The 18,809-nt window shown below is 36.3% G+C and overlaps 3 protein-coding genes across 6 annotated transcripts; all 3 read left to right on the top strand.

Annotated features, from left to right (window-relative positions):
• Positions 1–303: 303 nt before the first annotated feature.
• LOC135582987 (vacuolar protein sorting-associated protein 2 homolog 2-like) lies at positions 304–10,653 on the top strand. 2 transcript variants are annotated; one of them, XM_065115734.1, is made up of 11 exons: positions 6,427–6,768; positions 7,032–7,076; positions 7,315–7,349; positions 7,435–7,485; positions 7,737–7,841; positions 7,942–8,013; positions 8,119–8,190; positions 9,476–9,556; positions 9,715–9,750; positions 9,855–9,916; positions 10,379–10,653. In XM_065115734.1, the coding sequence occupies exons 1-11, from the start codon at positions 6,735–6,737 to the stop codon at positions 10,446–10,448; spliced, it is 663 nt and encodes a 220-aa protein (XP_064971806.1). In that variant the 5' UTR covers positions 6,427–6,734; the 3' UTR covers positions 10,449–10,653. The 2 variants fall into 2 exon arrangements, 1 of the variants encoding a protein (XP_064971806.1); XR_010488353.1 differs by lacking the exons at positions 7,435–7,485; positions 7,737–7,841; positions 7,942–8,013; ... (3 more) ...; positions 9,855–9,916; positions 10,379–10,653 and adding exons at positions 304–647; positions 2,653–2,751; positions 2,868–3,092 and having other exon boundaries at positions 3,382–6,768; positions 7,315–7,350.
• On the top strand, positions 5,129–5,647 carry LOC135618012 (uncharacterized). The gene has a single exon (XM_065118913.1). It carries the CDS (start codon positions 5,129–5,131, stop codon positions 5,645–5,647), a length of 519 nt encoding a protein of 172 aa, XP_064974985.1.
• A 1,577-nt stretch (positions 10,654–12,230) lies between the features above and the next one.
• On the top strand, positions 12,231–18,665 carry LOC135582974 (protein LOL3-like). 3 transcript variants are annotated; one of them, XM_065115736.1, is made up of 7 exons: positions 12,231–12,497; positions 12,900–13,151; positions 13,577–13,690; positions 17,803–17,912; positions 18,044–18,115; positions 18,211–18,282; positions 18,360–18,665. In XM_065115736.1, the coding sequence occupies exons 2-7, from the start codon at positions 13,025–13,027 to the stop codon at positions 18,399–18,401; spliced, it is 537 nt and encodes a 178-aa protein (XP_064971808.1). In that variant the 5' UTR covers positions 12,231–12,497; positions 12,900–13,024; the 3' UTR covers positions 18,402–18,665. The 3 variants fall into 3 exon arrangements, with proteins under 3 accessions (XP_064971808.1, XP_064971807.1, XP_064971809.1); XM_065115735.1 differs by having other exon boundaries at positions 12,233–12,497; positions 18,041–18,115; XM_065115737.1 differs by having other exon boundaries at positions 12,236–12,497; positions 13,038–13,151; positions 18,041–18,115.
• The last annotated feature ends 144 nt before the right edge of the window (positions 18,666–18,809 follow it).

Genomic DNA, 18,809 nt, shown 5'->3' with positions numbered 1-18,809 from the left:
TCTTTGTGATTTCATATTTTGCGTAGAGACAAAATGGTCCATTGATTTCACTAAACCATCAACTATATTTTTTTATTTATAGTCATCGTATTTTAAGAGTTGGACTTTTCATACCAATGTATAAATTTTTATTAAAGACATATATTTAACTTGTTTATCGAAATACCTTATGATTTTGATATATATTTTTGGACCGGTCTTACCAAATAGGAATACTATTGGTTTTGGGCCCACGTTCTTAAGATGCGTTTCCCAACCTGATTAACTTCTTTGAGATTGCCGCTGGCCCTGCATTGCACGGACGATGCACACCCTGCGCTGGTAGAAGAAGTCCCAAGATGTCTATTCCTCGCGCTTGCGGTCGAGTCGGTGCGCACGCTCGCCCCAACAAGTCCGAAGAGCGAACGCCCCCGCTGCCATCGCCGCCACCGCCGACGCCGTAGGCGAATCCTGGGATAGCACGGATGACCTTCGGCGGGGTTTCGTCTGCGTGAACTGCGGCCGGGAGACGCCCTCTCTCTTCGTTCAGTCTCGCCTGGCAACATCCGTTCGATGAAATGCGTAGACGCCGGGATTTCTTTCTTTCTTCTTTCTCCCGGGAGCACTGCAAGGCGGTAGCTCACCCCTACATCGAGTGCGAATTCATGGTAGGCTGCTGCTTTCCTCCCACATTGATGAGTTATCCCCAGTAGAAACAAATACATATGAGCTAATTATGGGTTCAGAAACTCTCGGCGGCATGAACATGTAGCAATCGGTCTGCTTGAACTATTCCATCTGCAGAATTTTAACGCACCAATAACTCCGTATTCTAGATAACTCTCGGTCTAGCTCATTTGAGTCTTGGGCATCATTAAAGGTGTCGTCATTATGATCCTAACGATGCCCCAACAGCATGCTTTATCATACCCGCTGATGCTAACCATGAGAATTTTTTAGCCTATTTTGCTTCGAGTGTACTTCAGTTTTCTGTAATGGTACTGTTGCGACGTAGTCAATAATGGAGACATATTCATGTAGATAATTCTGATCGATCTGATACTGCACAAGAGGAAGGCCTACTGGTATTTGCTATATAACATGCTTAACTTTGGTCATATTACTCAAAGGTGCAGACCTTGTTGACCTCTCCTTTGGAATTTTATCGTACCAAATCCTGAATTACACTTTTTCGCAGTTGTCTGTATGATGCACTTATCTACTTTTTCCGTGCAATGTCTATTGCAGTTTTTTTAATGCGGTTTAGTAGGAGCATAATACCATCTGAAGTTCTTGCAATCTAGTCTTGCATGTAATCTTTGATCAACCTATTGCACTAACTTGATACATGAATTCTTCTTAACAAAACTTGATGTGTAAGCTGGCTGTTTATAGCATTGATGAGTTCAGCTAACAGGGACTTACTGTTACTTGATGACTGAAAGTTCTGTTTGCTTGATGTGCTTGTTTGCTGTAATTGCTTGCATAAACTTCTTTCGACCTACTCTTGTTTCTTCAAATAAAAATAATTCAATGACCTCACAATACAAAATTCTTCTGGAGTTCCAGCCTTCAAAGTCACACCACATTTAGTTAATTCTTGCTTCAGATGGATGCTCCTGAGGTATTACTACATGATTCTGTATAATAAGCAGACTAAATGGAGTCATTCATGGTATCATATCTCTATTGTATTCTATTTAGCACACCAACTGTCCATTCTACTATTTTTATTTAGTATCTGCAGGATAATAAGGCAAATCCATTACCTGTTGGTCATTGTCTCACACTCTTGCTTTAGCAAATCCATGACTTCCAAATGACAATTCAACAATTTAAAATGTCTCAGAAATACAATATTCCAGAACTTGTCATAAAAAATGGAGATGAAAATTAATACAATACAAGAACCTAAAGCTACATATGAGGTTTTATGGAGAAAATAGGAATTGTGTATTATTGTTATATTGTTATGCTGCTTTTTTGCATTGCCTGTTGTTGCACATTACCATGTTGCTAGTAGCTTTCCATTTCTTATTCTCTTTGATCAACCTGCACAGATTTCAACAGATCTTATATCCCTATTTCTAGTTTCTTTGGTGTCAACTGCATAGTCATATTGTGCTAAAGTTCAAGTTAATATTCAACATAAAATGCACCCTGCTTTATTGTTATTTATAAATGTATTTACTCTAATTGAGTTGGGATTTGAATAAAACGTTAGAAGTTAACTTGGTATAAGTCTGCATTTTTGTGTAGATCCCTGTGACAATTATTGGTTCATGTCAAACTTTACTTTTTTTAATTTAATACTAGCACTTGTCAGAATCTTTTCTATTTAGGACATTTCAGAAATATGTCTTATTTGATATTTGCTGCTATATTTCATTAAGTCATGCATCTTTTACCAAAACATTTGAATTTGTTTTTTGGAAATGCTTATATACTTTTCTTTAGTTAAGTGTTTTTTTTTTGTTTTTAAGGAGAACTTTTTTCTGCTTAGAACCTTTTGCATTAGAAAGATCAACATTATCATATCATGTTGAATAATTGTGTAAAGATACTCTTGGACCAGCTGTCACATATTTATTGTATTGTGACATATTTGGTATGTTATTGCTAATATTAATTGCATTTGGCTCGGAGGATTCATTCAGGATGATTTTTCTGTAGGTTGGTGAGTCTGACCTGAAGTTGACAGAAGGGATAACTTTGTACTCTATTGTTTCAGATAATTATGCAAAGCCATCAATTCTTGGGCCACTGATAAAAGTAAGTGGTTAACAACCACATCCACTTAGCTTCCTTCTCAAATTGGGAATCACACAGCCTATTGGATCTTTCGAATTTAGGTTTTTTGAGATACAATTTTTTTAATTTCTTTGCAGGAACATGCTAAAGGAGGTAAATGCATTGTATTTACTCAAATAAAACGTGATGCGGATAGGTTGGCTTATGCTGTGGGTCGGAGGTTTGGATGTGAGGTTCTTCATGGAGACATCTCACAGAGTCAGAGGAAAAGGACACTAGTGGGGTTTCGGGATGGCTGCTTTAATATTTTGATAGCTACTGATATTGCAGCTCGTGGTTTAGATATACCTAATGTTGATTTGGTGAGCATATTTTTTCTTATTGATTTGCTATTTTAGTGACATTTATCCTCGCATGTATGAGCAGGGCTCTAGTCCACAGTGGATCCATATGTTTGACATGTGCAGCCAAACTTCACTGACTTAAATAGTTAGTCTAGATAACTGTTGGTGTATGTTTATGCTGTGATTTTTTTGCTAGATACCTCCTATTACCTTTTTCAGTGTTTTAGTTCTTTTCTTTTTTTTGTCAATAATAAGTCATGATTGACTCTCATATCAGAATTTGTTCTTTTACTAATTTTTTGGTCAGGTGATACATTATGAGTTACCAAACACATCTGAGTTATTTGTTCATAGATTTGGTCGAACAGGCCAAGCTGGCAAGAAAGGAATTGCAATTCTTATACACTCGTATGAGCAAAATCGACTTGTTAGAGGCATTGAACAAGATATTGGTTGCAGGTTTATTGAGGCAAGTTATTCCTTTTATGATCTCAAACTATGTGTACTATTGGACCAACTAACACAATGTGTTATTTACTTTGACTTATTTTAGCTTATGCAAAAAGGTGGTATTGGGTGTTTATTCTTTGTGTTCTTCTGGTCAGAGCTTAGAGGTATCATTGTAACTTTGGGCTTCTGTCAAAGAGTGGTTGCATGCCTTAACATGCCTACGTATTTGTTAATTCCTGCAGAAATTTGAATTATTATCTTCATCATTCTTGAAAGAGCATGATTACCATTCAAGTAAAAATCGCATGTTACTCTAAAAAACAAGTCTTTCACATATATTCTACAAAATGCTTATGGTCTACTCATAATGACTGTGTTTGGTTAGATTCCATCATTAAATTGAATGGATTCAATTTATGTAGCTTGAAAGGACCCTTAAGCCACCTCTATATGATTTTTGTTTTTTAGCTCTGTCATGCAGATTTTACATTATAATTACTGTGATGGATATTTTGATCTTTCAATTGTCATTTGCAACCTGAGCAGACTCGATCCATGTAGGTGCAACACTAGCCACTGTTTGTTGCATTTTTGGTAAAAATAGGGGCATCTTGGGGTTTTTGGTTATATAGGATATTGTGGTTCGTTTCAGAGCTATGATATTTTAGATTCTTTGATGATTATAAAAATAAAAAGGAAAAAACAATGGAGGTTAGAATTGGTCATTCAAAAACAAGAACAGTAAGCAGATTGTAATCAGCTGAATCAAATGGTATGAATTGAAGGATTTTTGGTTTTAGTTAAAAAATAGAAATTGAAGGAAAAACAAAATTTGGGGAGTATTACAAGAAAAAGAGAAAAGAATGACAATCTCCACAATATTCTAAACCAATGAAATTACACAGAGTTTTTTTTTGCTAAACAACATAACAACTGTAGTTTTATCTCTAATATTTAATTTCAAACTTCAATAGAATCATAATTTCCCAGAATACAAATTCACTATCTTTACACTATAACTGTCCTTTGTTCTGTTATAAATCATTATTTATTTTATGTATCAAATTCATTGGAAGAAAATAAAGGTTTCTAGAAGTTAGAAAGAATAACTACAATATTTCTAAAGATTAGGAAAGGCATTGTTTTTAATGATTCAAAAGAGTTGAATAATAAAATTTCTCATATGTAGGTTAAAAAAATTTAAATTACCATGCTATTTGAGAAACTCTGCTATTTTGTTTTGTTTCTTTTACTTCTTTTCATCTTCTCAAGGATTTCAACTTCTTAGCTTTCAATGATTCCACCTTTTAGCAACACAGTGCCCACCATTGGATCAGTCTTACATCCCTTTCTTCTCGAGGGATTGAGTGAGCCCCCGTCCCACCTCTTTTTCTCCTGTTACTCACCTCTGTTCCTTTACTTTTTCTCATTTTGTTCATCTCTTTCTTGAAGTATTCTTGCTTACTATAATTTATGCCAAGCAGATATGACGAGTAAAAACTTCCGGAAGAGTTTTATCACGGCCCTCATTTTTCGTTCATTTCTGTTTTCCTTTTGTCAGTCCTTTACTACTTGCTGGCTTCTGAATGACTACCAGCTGATGTATGGTCTTCATTTTTAAGCTTCCGAGGATTACAGTTGAGGATGGAGAAGAGGACATGATTGGAGGTCGTTTTGATTCATATGGAAGTGGCCGAATGGGTGGATCAGGTTTTGCTCCTGGTGGAAATTATGGTGGTTCTGGTTATGGCTGTTCTCGTGGTTTCGGTGGTTCCGGCAGCTTTGGAGTTTCCCCGAGCCGCACAGGTGGTGGTTCACGTAATTTTGGTTCCTATGGTGGGCAACCCTCAGGGCCATCAGGCGGGTTCGGTGGTTCCAGTTTTGGACACTCGGGTGCTTTTGTAGACTCTGTTTCACGTCGTCCTGGCAACTTTGGTGATTCTGACCCCGGGCATTTCGGTAGTAGCTTTGGCGAGTCTGACTCGGGACTATTTGCTGGTTTTGCCAACTCTGGTCCTGGTCGTTCTACCAGGTTCCACAACTCCAGCCTGAGCTGCCCAGGTGACTATTGTGGATCTAATGGAAGCAGCTTTGGTGGAGGTCCTAGAAAGGAAGGATACTGATGAATGTTGGCTGGCCGACAAGATCGTTTAGGGGTTCATCTGAGACTAGTAGTCTAGTTTTCTTGTCCACAAGAACTAGTTCATATTTAGATGTTGGTACCAGAGGCATTGTCTCTTGGGGAGTTATTGCTAACACTGCACCTCCAGAGGCAAACTAACATCCACCTCATGTCAGCCAGGATCCTTGAACACCTAGAATCAACTTCATCAGGTTCAATCTTGTTTTCCAATCATTTTTTCTTTTCCACTTTAACCCGATAGGTGGCCTTAGAGAGAGATGCAGCAGTGAGATGTTGCTGTTGCATTGGTGTGTTGTTGGAAATTTATTTGCCTTTGGCTGGAACAACTGGCCGGCCAGTTCATTACACCTTACTCCGAAGAACTATTCATCTAGACTTCCGCGACAGATAAAATAAGGTAATTATAATTTAGATTTTCGATTTCAACATCAAATTCGTTTGAAATATTGCCAGTATCCGGAGTTCAGATATAATTAATGTAGTGGATTTTACATATATACACTTGCAAAGTTTTGATATATCGTGTTTTTCATTACGACCTTTATCATATGTAGTGATGTATGATGTACAATATTTAATCTAATCTCATCGCAAGTTTTGACAAATAGTTAGGTTACAAAATATGATACGCATATATATGCAAATAGTTTTCAAGTTTACAGGAATATATACAAATATTATATTTATATATATATATATATATATATATATATAACGGCGCCCGGAGAGGCCTCACTGTGGGTCCCATGGTGGGTTGAAAGAAAGAATACTAAGACAACGAAGGCACTGCTATATTTAAATCATATATTGTATTATATTTCTTTTGGGACGCCGACGGCAACGGCTAGCTCGTTTGCCCGTTGCGCTGGAACGTGCGATCTGCTCAAGCCTCGAGCGAGTGTAAGCAGAGCGACAGAGAGGGGCCGCTCCACCCTCGCGATCTCCCACTCCCCATCTGAGGTTTCTAGCCTTCTCCCCGCTGATTTCTCCTCTCCGAGCCCTGCTGATTTCTCCTCTCCGGGCCCTCGTTCTCTTTGCTCGGCTAAAGCGACTAGCGAGGACCAACCATGAACATCTTCAAGAAGAAGACCTCCGCCAAAGGTGATGCATCTCAGCTTGCTCGGATGGACTTGCCAAAATTTCCCTCTTTATCTCTTATCTTCGAACGCTACCATGCTTTACGGGCTTTCCTTTCTTTTTCCCCTCCAATGGAAGAAAGAATCGGGGTTTTCGGATTTGTAATTCGACTTGGTTTTCGTTTTTTGGGTTTAGCAGGCAGGGTTTTGCATTTTCTCTTGCTTGCTTCGATCTTGAAGGTTACTTCGAGGTGAATTTGATGTCATGCTCGTTTCTCACCTCCGCAGATTCTCTTAGGACCAGCAAAAGAGAAATGACGGTCGCCACAAGAGGTAAGAAGTCTCGTCTAGACTTTTGCTCTGGAGATGAGTGTGTTTCTGTGTTTTTCAGCTTATGATGGAAAGGTCGAACTTGCTCTGTAAGCATTAATATGTTCTTGAAACTTTGACTTTGCTCTGTTCCACTGACTGGCCTCAACTAAAGTCGGAAATGAAGTGCCAACGACTAATTAGAGACCCGACGTGATTTGCTATTATTATTATTTTCATATTATTATTTTCTTGGCTTCAGGTGTGGAAAGGGAGATAGGTTCCCTGAAGTTAGAGGTTTGTTAATGCAAACTGTGATACTTGAATAATTTTCTACGAATTTTCTGGCTATTTATTCTTACTCAAAAGACAATCATTGCAGGAGAAAAAACTGGTTGCAGAGATCAAGAAGACTGCACAAACTGGGAATGAGGCAATCTTCGCCACTTAATTTACGTTAATTTTCTTATCTAATCCAACTTGATCATTGCTGTTTGTATCATTTGTGCTTGCCAGTACATTCTTTGTTTCAGAAGTATTCTTGGTTTTATTAGGCACACACTTCATTTGTCATGCTTCTGTAATCCAATATCAAAAAATAGCTTCATTCTATTATTCATTTTTGTATTAGATTCTGAATTGAGGAATATTAATGACTTATTTGGTTGTTTATGCCTTTTGCAGGCTGCCACTCGGATCCTTGCTCGTCAGCTTGTTCGTCTGAGACAACAAATTACTAACTTGCAGGGAACTCGTGCACAAATTAGAGGCATAGCAACTCATACGCAGGTCAGCAGTTTGACTTCTAGATTTGGTCATGAAACTACCATTCTCTTCAATGATATGTCAACAATATGTGGAAAAAAATTGAACCATTCATGCTTTCTAGGCAATGTATGCAAGTACTTCAATTTCCACAGGAATGAAAGGTGCAAGCAAGGCAATGGCAGCGATGAACAAGGTAAATCAGAAACATAAATTTTAATGATCTGACATGCATATCTTCTTAGAATAACTGGAACGTAGCAATGATTTTCTTACATGTTGAGATGTATCATGCTACCAGCAAATGGAACCGGCCAAGCAGGCAAAAGTGATGACAGAGTTCCAGAAGCAGTCAGCACAGATGGACATGACGGTAACAGATGCAAAATATTTAACCGATTTTCACAATTTTTCTAAATCCTACTCTTATCTTTAATACAAGCTTTGTGTTATCAAGAAATTGCAGTGTCTTGCAGTAACTAAGCAGATTTTTTATTTATGGCCATCTCTCTATCCGCCCTTCTGCTGCTTATTCATAGAAGTTGTCATTTTCATTTCCGAACTCTAATCATCTAGGATTTATACGTGCCTTGTACTTGATGAAATTATGAGAACTGATCATTTTCTCCATTGTTAGGGCTTCTAGTTTAAAACATCAATTTTTTTTTCATTTCACTTGATATTTTTTGCACAAATTCTTTGCCTCAAAACAAGAAAGGAACCGAAACTATATTGCATAAAACCTTCTTCCAGATACATTATCAATATGTGTCATAATGCCATACTTGCCACATGCTTCTCTTGCCTCCCATGCTTAAGCCTTGTGTTACCAGACACTAACCTATGTTACCATTTGGCATTGGATCATTGATGATGTTTGCTTTTTCGTTTATAGAAATTCTTCTCAAGGAGTACCTTGTAGAAGTTACTCTTAGAAAGCATTTTTCACGATTTTCACATTTGTAAAGTTCATCCTTTTAAGCATGGGCTTTGCATGCTTCCTGATATGGATTACAATTTTAAAGCATAAGCAATCTTTGTAACTTAAAGAATTTACTTATAGACTTCTGCTTAGCTGTTAAGCACTTTCACATCAAGTAGCCTCCGGAAACACTATTTATAAATCACTGATAGATCCCAAAATACTCAAGCAACGTCAAACTTGCTTTTACTTGTGTAGTATAAAGCACACAGTACACTTATTTACTATTGCTTAGTGACCACAGGTTATGGGTAAGGCCTCCTCTTATTAGTGGTTAGAATAAAATTGGGCTCCCAGGTACTTATGTTGGTGAGGATTCTCGTCAACCATTTGATGCTTAAGTCTGATGGAGAATGATGAGTAGCAGCTCATTTTTCAACGCATTGTTTTTTGCAAAGAATTTTGGTGCAGAGTATTTCAATGAATGAAGAGCTGCTGTTGGGTCCCAACTATATGGTGACAATTATATGGATCTTTTCTCACAGTTAAGCTCTACTGAGGTCACTATCACTAATCAAACTTAAGAGCCATAAAAATAATCTTTGATTGTTTTTAGTAAACTTTTTCTTTGGTACATATACACAATTTCTCTTGCCTGGATAATTATTGAAATCTCTTATGTGTTTAAACATGCCATAAACATGCACTTATGAAACATATTCATCTATTTGTGAAGATTGAGATGATGTCTGAGGCTATAGATGAAACTTTGGATAAAGATGAGGCAGAAGAGGAAACAGAAGAGCTCACTAACCAGGTAAGCTGATTTTTTTTTTTTTGCATTATAGCATCATATTTAGGAATGGCAGTGAACCTATTCTTGCAACGAGGAAAAGTAGTTACCTTTTGTTTCCAGTTTCAGTTGTAGTTTCACTATGAAGTTCTAATCTTAATTATGTTGATGATCTCATGTAGGTGCTCGATGAAATTGGTGTTGATGTTGCCTCACAGGTAACTCTTCTGCTTGTCTATATGGTGTGTCATTGGGGTAATCCTCTTCATTGTTATACAAACTTCGACACTGATAGGGCATTCTATCTTCTACCTTCTTGCAGTTATCTTCAGCACCTAAAGGTCGGATTGCAGTTAATAACAAGAAAGTTGACACTGCTTCAAGGTACGAAAGATTGTCTAACTAGCCAATAAACAATGGACAATTATGATCAGGCCATGAATATTTTTATAGTTATTTTTTTAAAGAACTGGTATCACATTAGTCTTTTTCCTTCATTTTAGTTCCTTTCCTTAAAGGCATTCTAGTTCATGCTTTTGACATTTTACTGATCCCATGTGCAATGTTGTTCTAGCAGTAATTACTTTGAGCATCAGATATGTCTTGTGGAATCAAGTTGTAGTAGTCATTCTTCATACTCGGTATAAACACGGGCTACTCCATTGCATATTCAAATGTGCTTTTTTGGAGTCCCTCTAAATCTTTCCATGTGTGTATTTGTTATCATCAATAAAGGTATTCCCTAGTAAAAGATGTGCAAAACTTGTTTGCTAGAGGGCTTCTTGTTATCCTTCATAGTTCTCCTTCCCATATCCTGTATTCTGATGATTATCAACTGGCTTGCAGAAATGTAGCTCCAGAGAAACCTGCAGTTGATGACCTAGAGAAGAGGTTGGCATCCCTGCGACGCATCTGAACGGCTAAATCTCTTCCGATGGTTTTGTATGTAAAGATCATTTGCTCGGACAGATCGTCTCATGTTGTCGATAGAGAATTAGTCATATCTATTGTTTTAGGCATACCCTATAGTTCTTATGCAACTACATGTACACTTTGGAGCTAAGGACAATGTTGAAACCTGTTGGTGATTCAGAGCTGCTGCTTCTCTGTTCTTGTGAATTTGTTAAATCAAAAGAAATAGTGCTCTGTCGATCATATAAACCCAGTGTGTGGATATATAAATCCAAAAAAAATCCATATATACCCTGGATAGAGAATTACTGCTCTATCTTAGCAGTGGTACAAAAGTTTCCTAGTGAGTTTTATTGAATCAATCTGGTTTGATTTTGGTCTAACAAATTGGTTCAACCTAAATAAATTAGGCTTAATTAGGATCAACGGATATTAGAAATTTGTTATAATTTTATCAAACATATTTGATCCTAATATGAAAAAAGGGATGTCTCTTAGTAAAAAAAACAAATATGAAGAGTAAAACCGTATAATTGGATTTTTAATAAATTATTCAAAAATATATTTAGTATTATTATCATTATAATAGTTAGGTAATGAAGTTTCTAAGACATATGTGCTTAGTGAATTAACTATGAGCATCTATAATTATGTATTTAGGTGATATAGGACATACATATTTGCTAAACTTAAATTAAAGGGATACATATATTATATAATTTGTATTATAAAAACCCCACATTTAGTCCACTTACAACACCTAATACTATCTTTATGAGGTATGCATACAAAAAAAAAAAATCTATATATAATATTTAATTTCCCATTCTCTTCAAATCTTCAACCTCGAATTTATAGTTGGATGATTTCTCTCCAAAAAAACTCTTCTTTTTTTATTTTTTTAATTGGGCACCATTGTTTCCCTTCTTCTTAGATAGTATCACATATTTGCTATAATTTTATAAATATAATTTTTTTTCTTTTTTACTCGTTGCCTCCACTATCTTAGGCATGTTGGTGTCGCCCACCTGTCGCCTTTGCCTTATCGATATTGCTTGCTTGTTGCCTCCCCTTGCTCTCATAGTGAGGCCCTATGCCTCTATATAATATCTTTCCTACCCATCACACCCATCACCTTCGCCCCTTGCTCCCACTATAGGATCTTGTCGTTATTATATAATGTCTTCCCCACTTATTGTCCCCATAACCTCCATTCATTCTATGCCTATGACACTTATCACCTCTGCCTCTATGCATCTTTCCTCACTCTTCGTGTCCATCACTTTCACCCTATGGAGCAGAAGAAGAGCAAAGGTGATTGGCATGACAAGTATGGCCTTGCGATGACAGGTAGGATATAGAAATGATAAGTGTGACATGTAAGGAAGGGGTAAAGGTAATGGGCGTGATGGGTGGGAAAATTATTACATGAAAGTAATGAGACACATGATAAGAGCAGGGGGCAAAGGCAATAGACACGATGGGCAGAGAAAATATTAGACAAAGATATGGGCCTTACAGTAGGAGCAGGCAACGAGTGGATGATACTAACAAATAAAAAACAATGAAGGTAATAGTGGAGAAAGGAAAGCGTCACACACAAATGTGTGACCTAAGGAGGACAAAGGCCGAAAAGGGAATAGATAAATATTTACAAAATTACAATAAAAAGGGGTTGTTATATGGAATAAACAAAAAATAAAGGTGCTTTCTTGCAAAAAAAATCAGGAATATATATATATAAGAGGAAGAGAGGAAAATGAAATGACAAATTACCAAATAGCTCTCTCTCTCTCTCTCTCTCTTGATCAAATCAAAAGAGGGACAGGAAAAAGAAATAACAAATGACCAAATCGATCGGCTCCGCGTCCGTCCCCCACGAAGAATCTCGAAGCTCCGAAGCCATTAATTAACGAAAGCCTTCCGCTCGTACCTTAATCTTGCGACCCCCGTTTCGTCTGGCGTCTCCGGAGGAGGGTTTCACCTTCTCGTTGGGATATCCCCGTGTCGAGCCCGTTCATATTTTGGCGATTCCACCCCCGATTCTTTGGAGGCAAGTCGGTCTTCCTTGGATTCGTTGTTTCTGCGAGTGTTTGGGCTGCGATATCTGAAGAATTGTGGGAGTTCCTCTGATCTGTGCCTTCCGAGGCGGTTACGATACCTGATCTTCCTTGATTGAATCGCTTGCTTCTCTGGGGGAAATTTTAATTGCTTTCGGCTGCCAACGACATCGTTCTTTTCCCTTTTGATTTCAGGAAATTCGGGATGACTCGGATCGAAATGATTTCGTGATCATGGTGTTTTTTTGATGATTGGTATTTAGGGCTTTTTCTGATGTTGTATTCTTGGATTTTGGGTTGTTATCAAGATGTTTTCTTTCCTACTGTTGCCGCGTTTAATTCCCTCTTTTGTTACTGGCAAAATCTAATTATTGTTGTGTTCTTCTATTTTGTAGCGCGAAAATTGGTCCTTTTGTTTTCGGCTTACATTGATCGCCTGTATTCAGGCAGATGAATCTGAGGATTAGATGGAGTTTTCTTGCACCATTTTACTTCTGCTCACCTATTGGTAACGTTGTTTATGATTAGTTCAGGCATGCAGGGCCAACTGGTTTGTAGTGGATGTAGGAACGTTCTTTTATATCCCAGGGGTGCCGCCAGCGTCTGTTGTGCAATATGCAGCACCATAACTACAGTCCCACCTCCAGGTGCTTCGTCTACATCATTCCTTCTTGTCATTTAACTCTGTTGATTGCTCCACATGTGCATTTTACATGGCTTGGTATACAAGCATCACAAACCTATATTACCAACAAAATGTAGTGGTTTACTTCTGTGCCTTGAAAATATTTTTCTTTTCCTATGTTGAATTGTTCCTTGTGGCTGGCATAATATGGGTGCACATTGCATACCAACATATCCATAGACCGCCCTCCAAAAACCTTAGAGGCTATCCTGACCATACTTGATGTATGCTATCAAAGAAAGGATATCTAATTGAAGGAAAATAACATACATGTGATGTGATATTGGTTGTTAACTGTGTTCAGTTGTGCTTAAGGCTGTTCTCTGCTTTGGTTAAGTGGAGACATGGTGGATTTGTCTATGGAAGATTTAGTTGATCTGTGTGCAGGAATGGAGATGGCTCAGCTTATATGTGGAGGTTGTCGAACGCTATTGATGCATGTTCATGGTGCAACAACTGTTAGATGCTCCTGCTGCAACACTATCAATATCACTAGACCAGGTCTGTGCTTTTTGTTTGCTGTTAACCGATATGTAGTATTGATTAGCAATTCTGTGACTCCACAGAGCCTAGAGGTTCTTTTGTAATGATTGTGTGATACATGAAATGGAAACTTTGTCATGTTAAAGAAACTCTCCATATTCTAAGATGTGAAGAACATTTTTGTGATGCTTTGGTTTCTTTTTTTTTTTACACTTATTTAGTTATAACTTATTTGTGTGACATATTTTGTTTTAACTATCCTAATAGCATTTTCAATAAGTTACTCAATGTATCCTGAGAATAGTTGCTGCAACAACAACAACAACAACAACAAAGCCATAAGTCTTAACTATCTGGGATCGACTACATGGATCTTTTGTGGTTATTAAGAACTTAATTAGCCAGAGAATAGTTGCTGCACATACCTCTTAATTGACATTGTGGCTTGGAGGGTTTGTGTTCTCTCATACAAATACACTTGTATTCAAGTCCCTTATATCTTTATTTGCCAGAACTGTAAGAGCATTATTTCCTTTCTATAACAACTCAAGCCTTTCTACTATCAATTTGACACTTTCTTCTGGCTACTTATTCAAACACTTGTTTTATTGCAGAATTTACTTTTATAGTTAAACATTTTATTCTGAATTATCTTGTGACCTCTTTCTGAAGTTATAAATTGGGTCTTGGGAAATTGTTTCTTTTGCACAAAGGAGCTATTGTTCATAATGAGCCAGACTGACAAGATATACTGAAATTCTGTTCTACTACAACAAATCCTTAAATCCCAATTATTTGAGATTAGCTACATGGATCTTTTGCCATTATTATTAAGATCTGAAAAAAAAAGTCATATGTTTAGTTGAATTAAGAGTATTTAAATTTTTATTTATATTTTTATTAAAGTATTTTTAGTTCTTCTACCTCTCCTTTAATCACTAATAATCATTTCACCTCTTCTAACTATTGATCCATATGTCTCTTGAGCACATGTTCATACCATCTTAAACAATCCTCCCTCATTTTATCTTTTATCGAAGCGAAACCTAATTATTAACTAATAAAAATATTTGTTTCTATCTTTCACAGTAACTCGATAAATTCACCTCAATATTCTCATCTTAGCAATATAAATATTTTGTATATGTTGTTTCTTAATTACCCATCACTCGAATACATAATCATTATGGTCTAGCAATTGTTGTGTAAAATTTTGTTTTTAGCCTCAAAATTATTTAATGATATCATGAGACTTCTGACATCCCTCGCTATTTTAACAATCAAGTTTTTACTTTATGAATAATATCTTTATCAATCTCTTCATCTTATTAAATATTTGATCCAAGATACGTAAAGCTTACTTAAAGAAATTTTTTATCTATCCAACTTATACCTATATTCTTTTTTCTTTTGCTAATATTACTAAAATTATATCTCATATATTTAGTTTTAATCCTACCTAATCTAAAACTTTTAGTTACCAAGGAAGGAATGCCCTTACAATTCAAGTTTAAAATTAATTTCATTTAAACTATCGTTAACTATGACAATATCATCAACAATAGCATGTCTATCCATTATCAATATTAAAATGTAAGGATTTAATGTGGATCATTAATGTAATCTTATGTTAATAGGAAACTCACAAGACAAACTCTTTATATTTTTAATACTAGTGGCTATAGTATCATATATATCGTTAATAATATCAATATAATTAGTGCACATATCTTTCTTTTCTAAAACCCATCATAATAAATCCAAAAGAACTCTATCGTTAGCTTTTGTAAATCAATAAGAACCACATGCAATTTTTTTCTCTATATTTTTCTTTAGTTGTCTTAATAAATAAATAGCTTGATCTTCTGGGTATCCAAAATTATTTTTGTAGTATTTAATAAATGAATGTTGTAAAAAAGAACAACTAATATCATTTATGTAAAAAAAATGAAGGCTTATGTTAGCGTAGTCTAATTTCAGCGAGGACTTTATTGATTAAAACTTTTTTTGGCTTATTTCTTTTTCAACTATCATCCGCTACGTAAGATTTTAGTACTATCTAGAGCTGCTGCTAACCTACCTATGTAATTTGGACATTATATTGACCTTATGTTGTAGCTGGTCTTTAGTCCTTTGCATGTACTGATGGAGACAATTAGAAATGGAACAGTGAGAGACTAGAAGGGTGGGGTGATTGACTGTTCACTAAGTGCGATGAAGGCTGATATCAGCCACCGTGGTTTCCCATTGCACAATTATAACTCCATATGTATAGGTTGAATTAAAAAAGAAAAGTATAGGTTGAATTATTTTCCGTTTCTCATAAATATTGCATTACTAATTTCAAAGGGTGATGACACAAGTGGTTCTTTCTTTTCTGCTTGTGATGTGTTTCAAATTTGAGGCACAAAGGTCCTATCACGAGGTCAGATCTCTGAGAGGGGGTCTTAGGTACAAAAGTGTTCAGGCTACCTTTTTTATTCTTTATTTGTTATTAGTTCAATCTTTGTCTCTGTTATTCATCTTTGCTCTTTTCCTTCCCTTTATACTAGAAGGTCATTCTGATGCTAGGTCATGCATGCTCTACAAACTTATTGCAGATGTGTAGCTCTATCCCTTTTGTTAATAGCAATCCCCTATTCTGATCTCATTTCTGGCTTCATGTTGTAAGAACCATTATATTGCTGCTCAATCCACAATTAGCCTTCAGTTGGTCATCAATGCTATTTTTCTTGACTGTCATCTTTAGTTCTGAACGCATGATTTGGTGAAATTTCTTGTTTTAGACTGAATTTGAAAAATTAAATCTGGAAATTCTGCAATCTGGGTTCATCACATGCCTTGTTGAGATAAACTTGGGTACTTGATTATCTATATTTTGTTCCATCAAACACATATTTCAACCTGAACAACATGAAAACAGGTGCAAGAGTTCTTTTCTGGTACCTTCCCTGGTTTGATTGTATTGTTTTAGGGAATATGTCGTCGAGCTGCTGGGTGCATTATCATTGGGTTTTTTTTATATAATGTGGGCATCATTCTATCTCCCCTTTGGAGAGGCTGAGTGAGATTAGTCGTTGGTGTGAATTTGCTACTGTGAGTTTTGGTGATCTTCAGTTTCTAAATCATAGTATTGTACTACATAGCTATCAGTCATAGATTCTTTTCATGTTTTTATTGTCAAATATCTGCTCAGGAACTCTTCTTAGCTGCATCCATCTTTTCTTGCTCAGGGGTTCTTTCATGATCTTCTTCAATTGTCTTTTGTGTTTTTTACTTGCATATGTACCTGATGGGGATGCCTTTAATGTGTTGTCTTAAGATGTACTGTTATATGTGCACACCTTTAAACCTACCTTTTTTTGTGTTAAACCCTCTGAGTTAATTGTCATCAGTGCTGAAATTTCATCATCTTTGGCATGAAAGAAGATCTAAAGATTCACTTGTAAAATTCTCAATTGATCCCTTTTTTCACAGGATACATGCAAATCATTTAAGGTTTGTTTCTTAGACAAAAATTGAAATAATTTTAGAAGCTTTTTGTTCATATTTAAACGATAAGATTTTAATAGTTGTAAAGCCCATTGGCAGTTGTTTAAGTAAAAAGTAGGTTTATAGACTTATACAAATAGATCATAAATTTGTCGGAATTTATGTGGTAAAGGGGAACTTTGTGAGGTATACATATACAAAAAGTTATCCTTAATTTTTTTATTAATATTTTCTTGCATGGGAAAGTTGCTTCAGTGTCATCATATATTTATACTTTGCCACATTGTTGCATGACAAATGAATTTTATCCTCTTCAATTTATTATACTCATTTATGCTGTAAAGAAATAAAAAGCCATGTAACAGATGGTTCTTAAAGCCATTCATTTTTTTGCTGTTTCATAATAATATGTACTTGAATACACTTTTAGAGTTTTGATGTTATGCCACTATTTTGCTGAGATTATGTTTCTCCTAATGAGAAAGAATAAAAACTGTGTCCATTGCTGTGCTTATTCGATATCAATGAATGTTCACCAAGTAGTCTCTGGTGGGTGAGTGTGTGTGTGTATATGCGCTTGTATAAAGAGATTTAATTGTCTTGTGTTCAATTAATTGTAGTTCCTGTGTGCACTGCAGTAAATCAGGTTGCTAACGTGAGATGTGGCCATTGTCATACAACTCTGATGTATCCTTACGGAGCACCATCTGTCAAGTGTGCCATATGTCATTATGTGACAAATGTCGGGGTAAAATTGGAGACTGTAGTTTGTTCTTGCCACCGCTTTTCATAATTCACCATCTTACCGTCGAACATCTTTAAGCTCACAGTTCTTTTTCTGAAGTATTTTGGGTTTCCCTATTTACCTATTTATAGCAGATGGATGGTATGAGACTCCCGGTGTCAACCATGCATAGGCTTAATGGACCGACACCTGCGCCACCTTCAGCTGTATGCTCCCCTAATTCTCTTCCTGGAAACCAAATTGCTTTGATGGGCAACATCAATTTTGTCTTCATACACTGACTTTACTTTCCTTTCTACAGTCTGCTTCTCAAGTGCAAAACACGACGGTTGTTGTTGAGAACCCAATGTCAGTCGATGAAAGTGGCAAACTGGTAACATTTTAGTCTTGACCGCCGTACATTCTAAAATCACAGGTCGCTGAATCAACTACCAATATACTATGGTGCAGGTTAGCAATCTTGTTGTCGGAGTGACCACCGGAAAAAAGTGACATTTGTTTCCACATATCGTCTTGGTATTTAAGATTGTAAAGTTGGAGATTGAAGTTATCGAATTTGCTGGACAACCGATGCAATGCCCCTGGCACCATATTCTTTTAATTTTGTAAATTATACGCAATATGCACTGCAAAGTTGCAACTTCTGATAGTATATACATATATAAGTTAAAAGGGGGACATGTTTATGGTTAATTACCCCCATGCTGGCTATCTTATGTATGCTTGTCTTGATGTAATGAAGTAATTGTTCCTTGATTTTGTGTAAGGTTACTAGTTATGTCCATTTCATATTGACACACGGTGACACCGCAACATGTAGCTTGCAATCTTAGTTCTTTTTGTTGGATAATAGTCGTCCTCCACTTGCCATTACAATGTAATCTTCCAATAGAAATGTCC

The sequence above is a fragment of the Musa acuminata genome, chromosome BXJ2-7 (genome assembly GCF_036884655.1).
Source record: "Musa acuminata AAA Group cultivar baxijiao chromosome BXJ2-7, Cavendish_Baxijiao_AAA, whole genome shotgun sequence".
Classification (NCBI taxonomy): domain Eukaryota; kingdom Viridiplantae; phylum Streptophyta; class Magnoliopsida; order Zingiberales; family Musaceae; genus Musa; species Musa acuminata.
This window is presented reverse-complemented; position numbering and strand designations above follow the sequence as displayed.

Coding starts and splice junctions, on each gene's coding strand:
- LOC135582974 (XM_065115735.1), top strand. CDS start 13,025: ATGATTAGTTCAGGCATGCAGGGCCAACTGGTTTGTAGTGGATGTAGG. Junction 18,116..18,210: donor CACCTGCGCCACCTTCAGCT/GTATGCTCCCCT, acceptor TCCTTTCTACAG/TCTGCTTCTCAAGTGCAAAA. Junction 18,283..18,359: donor TCGATGAAAGTGGCAAACTG/GTAACATTTTAG, acceptor ACTATGGTGCAG/GTTAGCAATCTTGTTGTCGG.
- LOC135582987 (XM_065115734.1), top strand. CDS start 6,735: ATGAACATCTTCAAGAAGAAGACCTCCGCCAAAG. Junction 7,350..7,434: donor TAGGTTCCCTGAAGTTAGAG/GTTTGTTAATGC, acceptor CAATCATTGCAG/GAGAAAAAACTGGTTGCAGA. Junction 7,486..7,736: donor CTGCACAAACTGGGAATGAG/GCAATCTTCGCC, acceptor TGCCTTTTGCAG/GCTGCCACTCGGATCCTTGC.
- LOC135618012 (XM_065118913.1), top strand. CDS start 5,129: ATGGTCTTCATTTTTAAGCTTCCGAGGATTACAGTTGAGGATGGAGAA.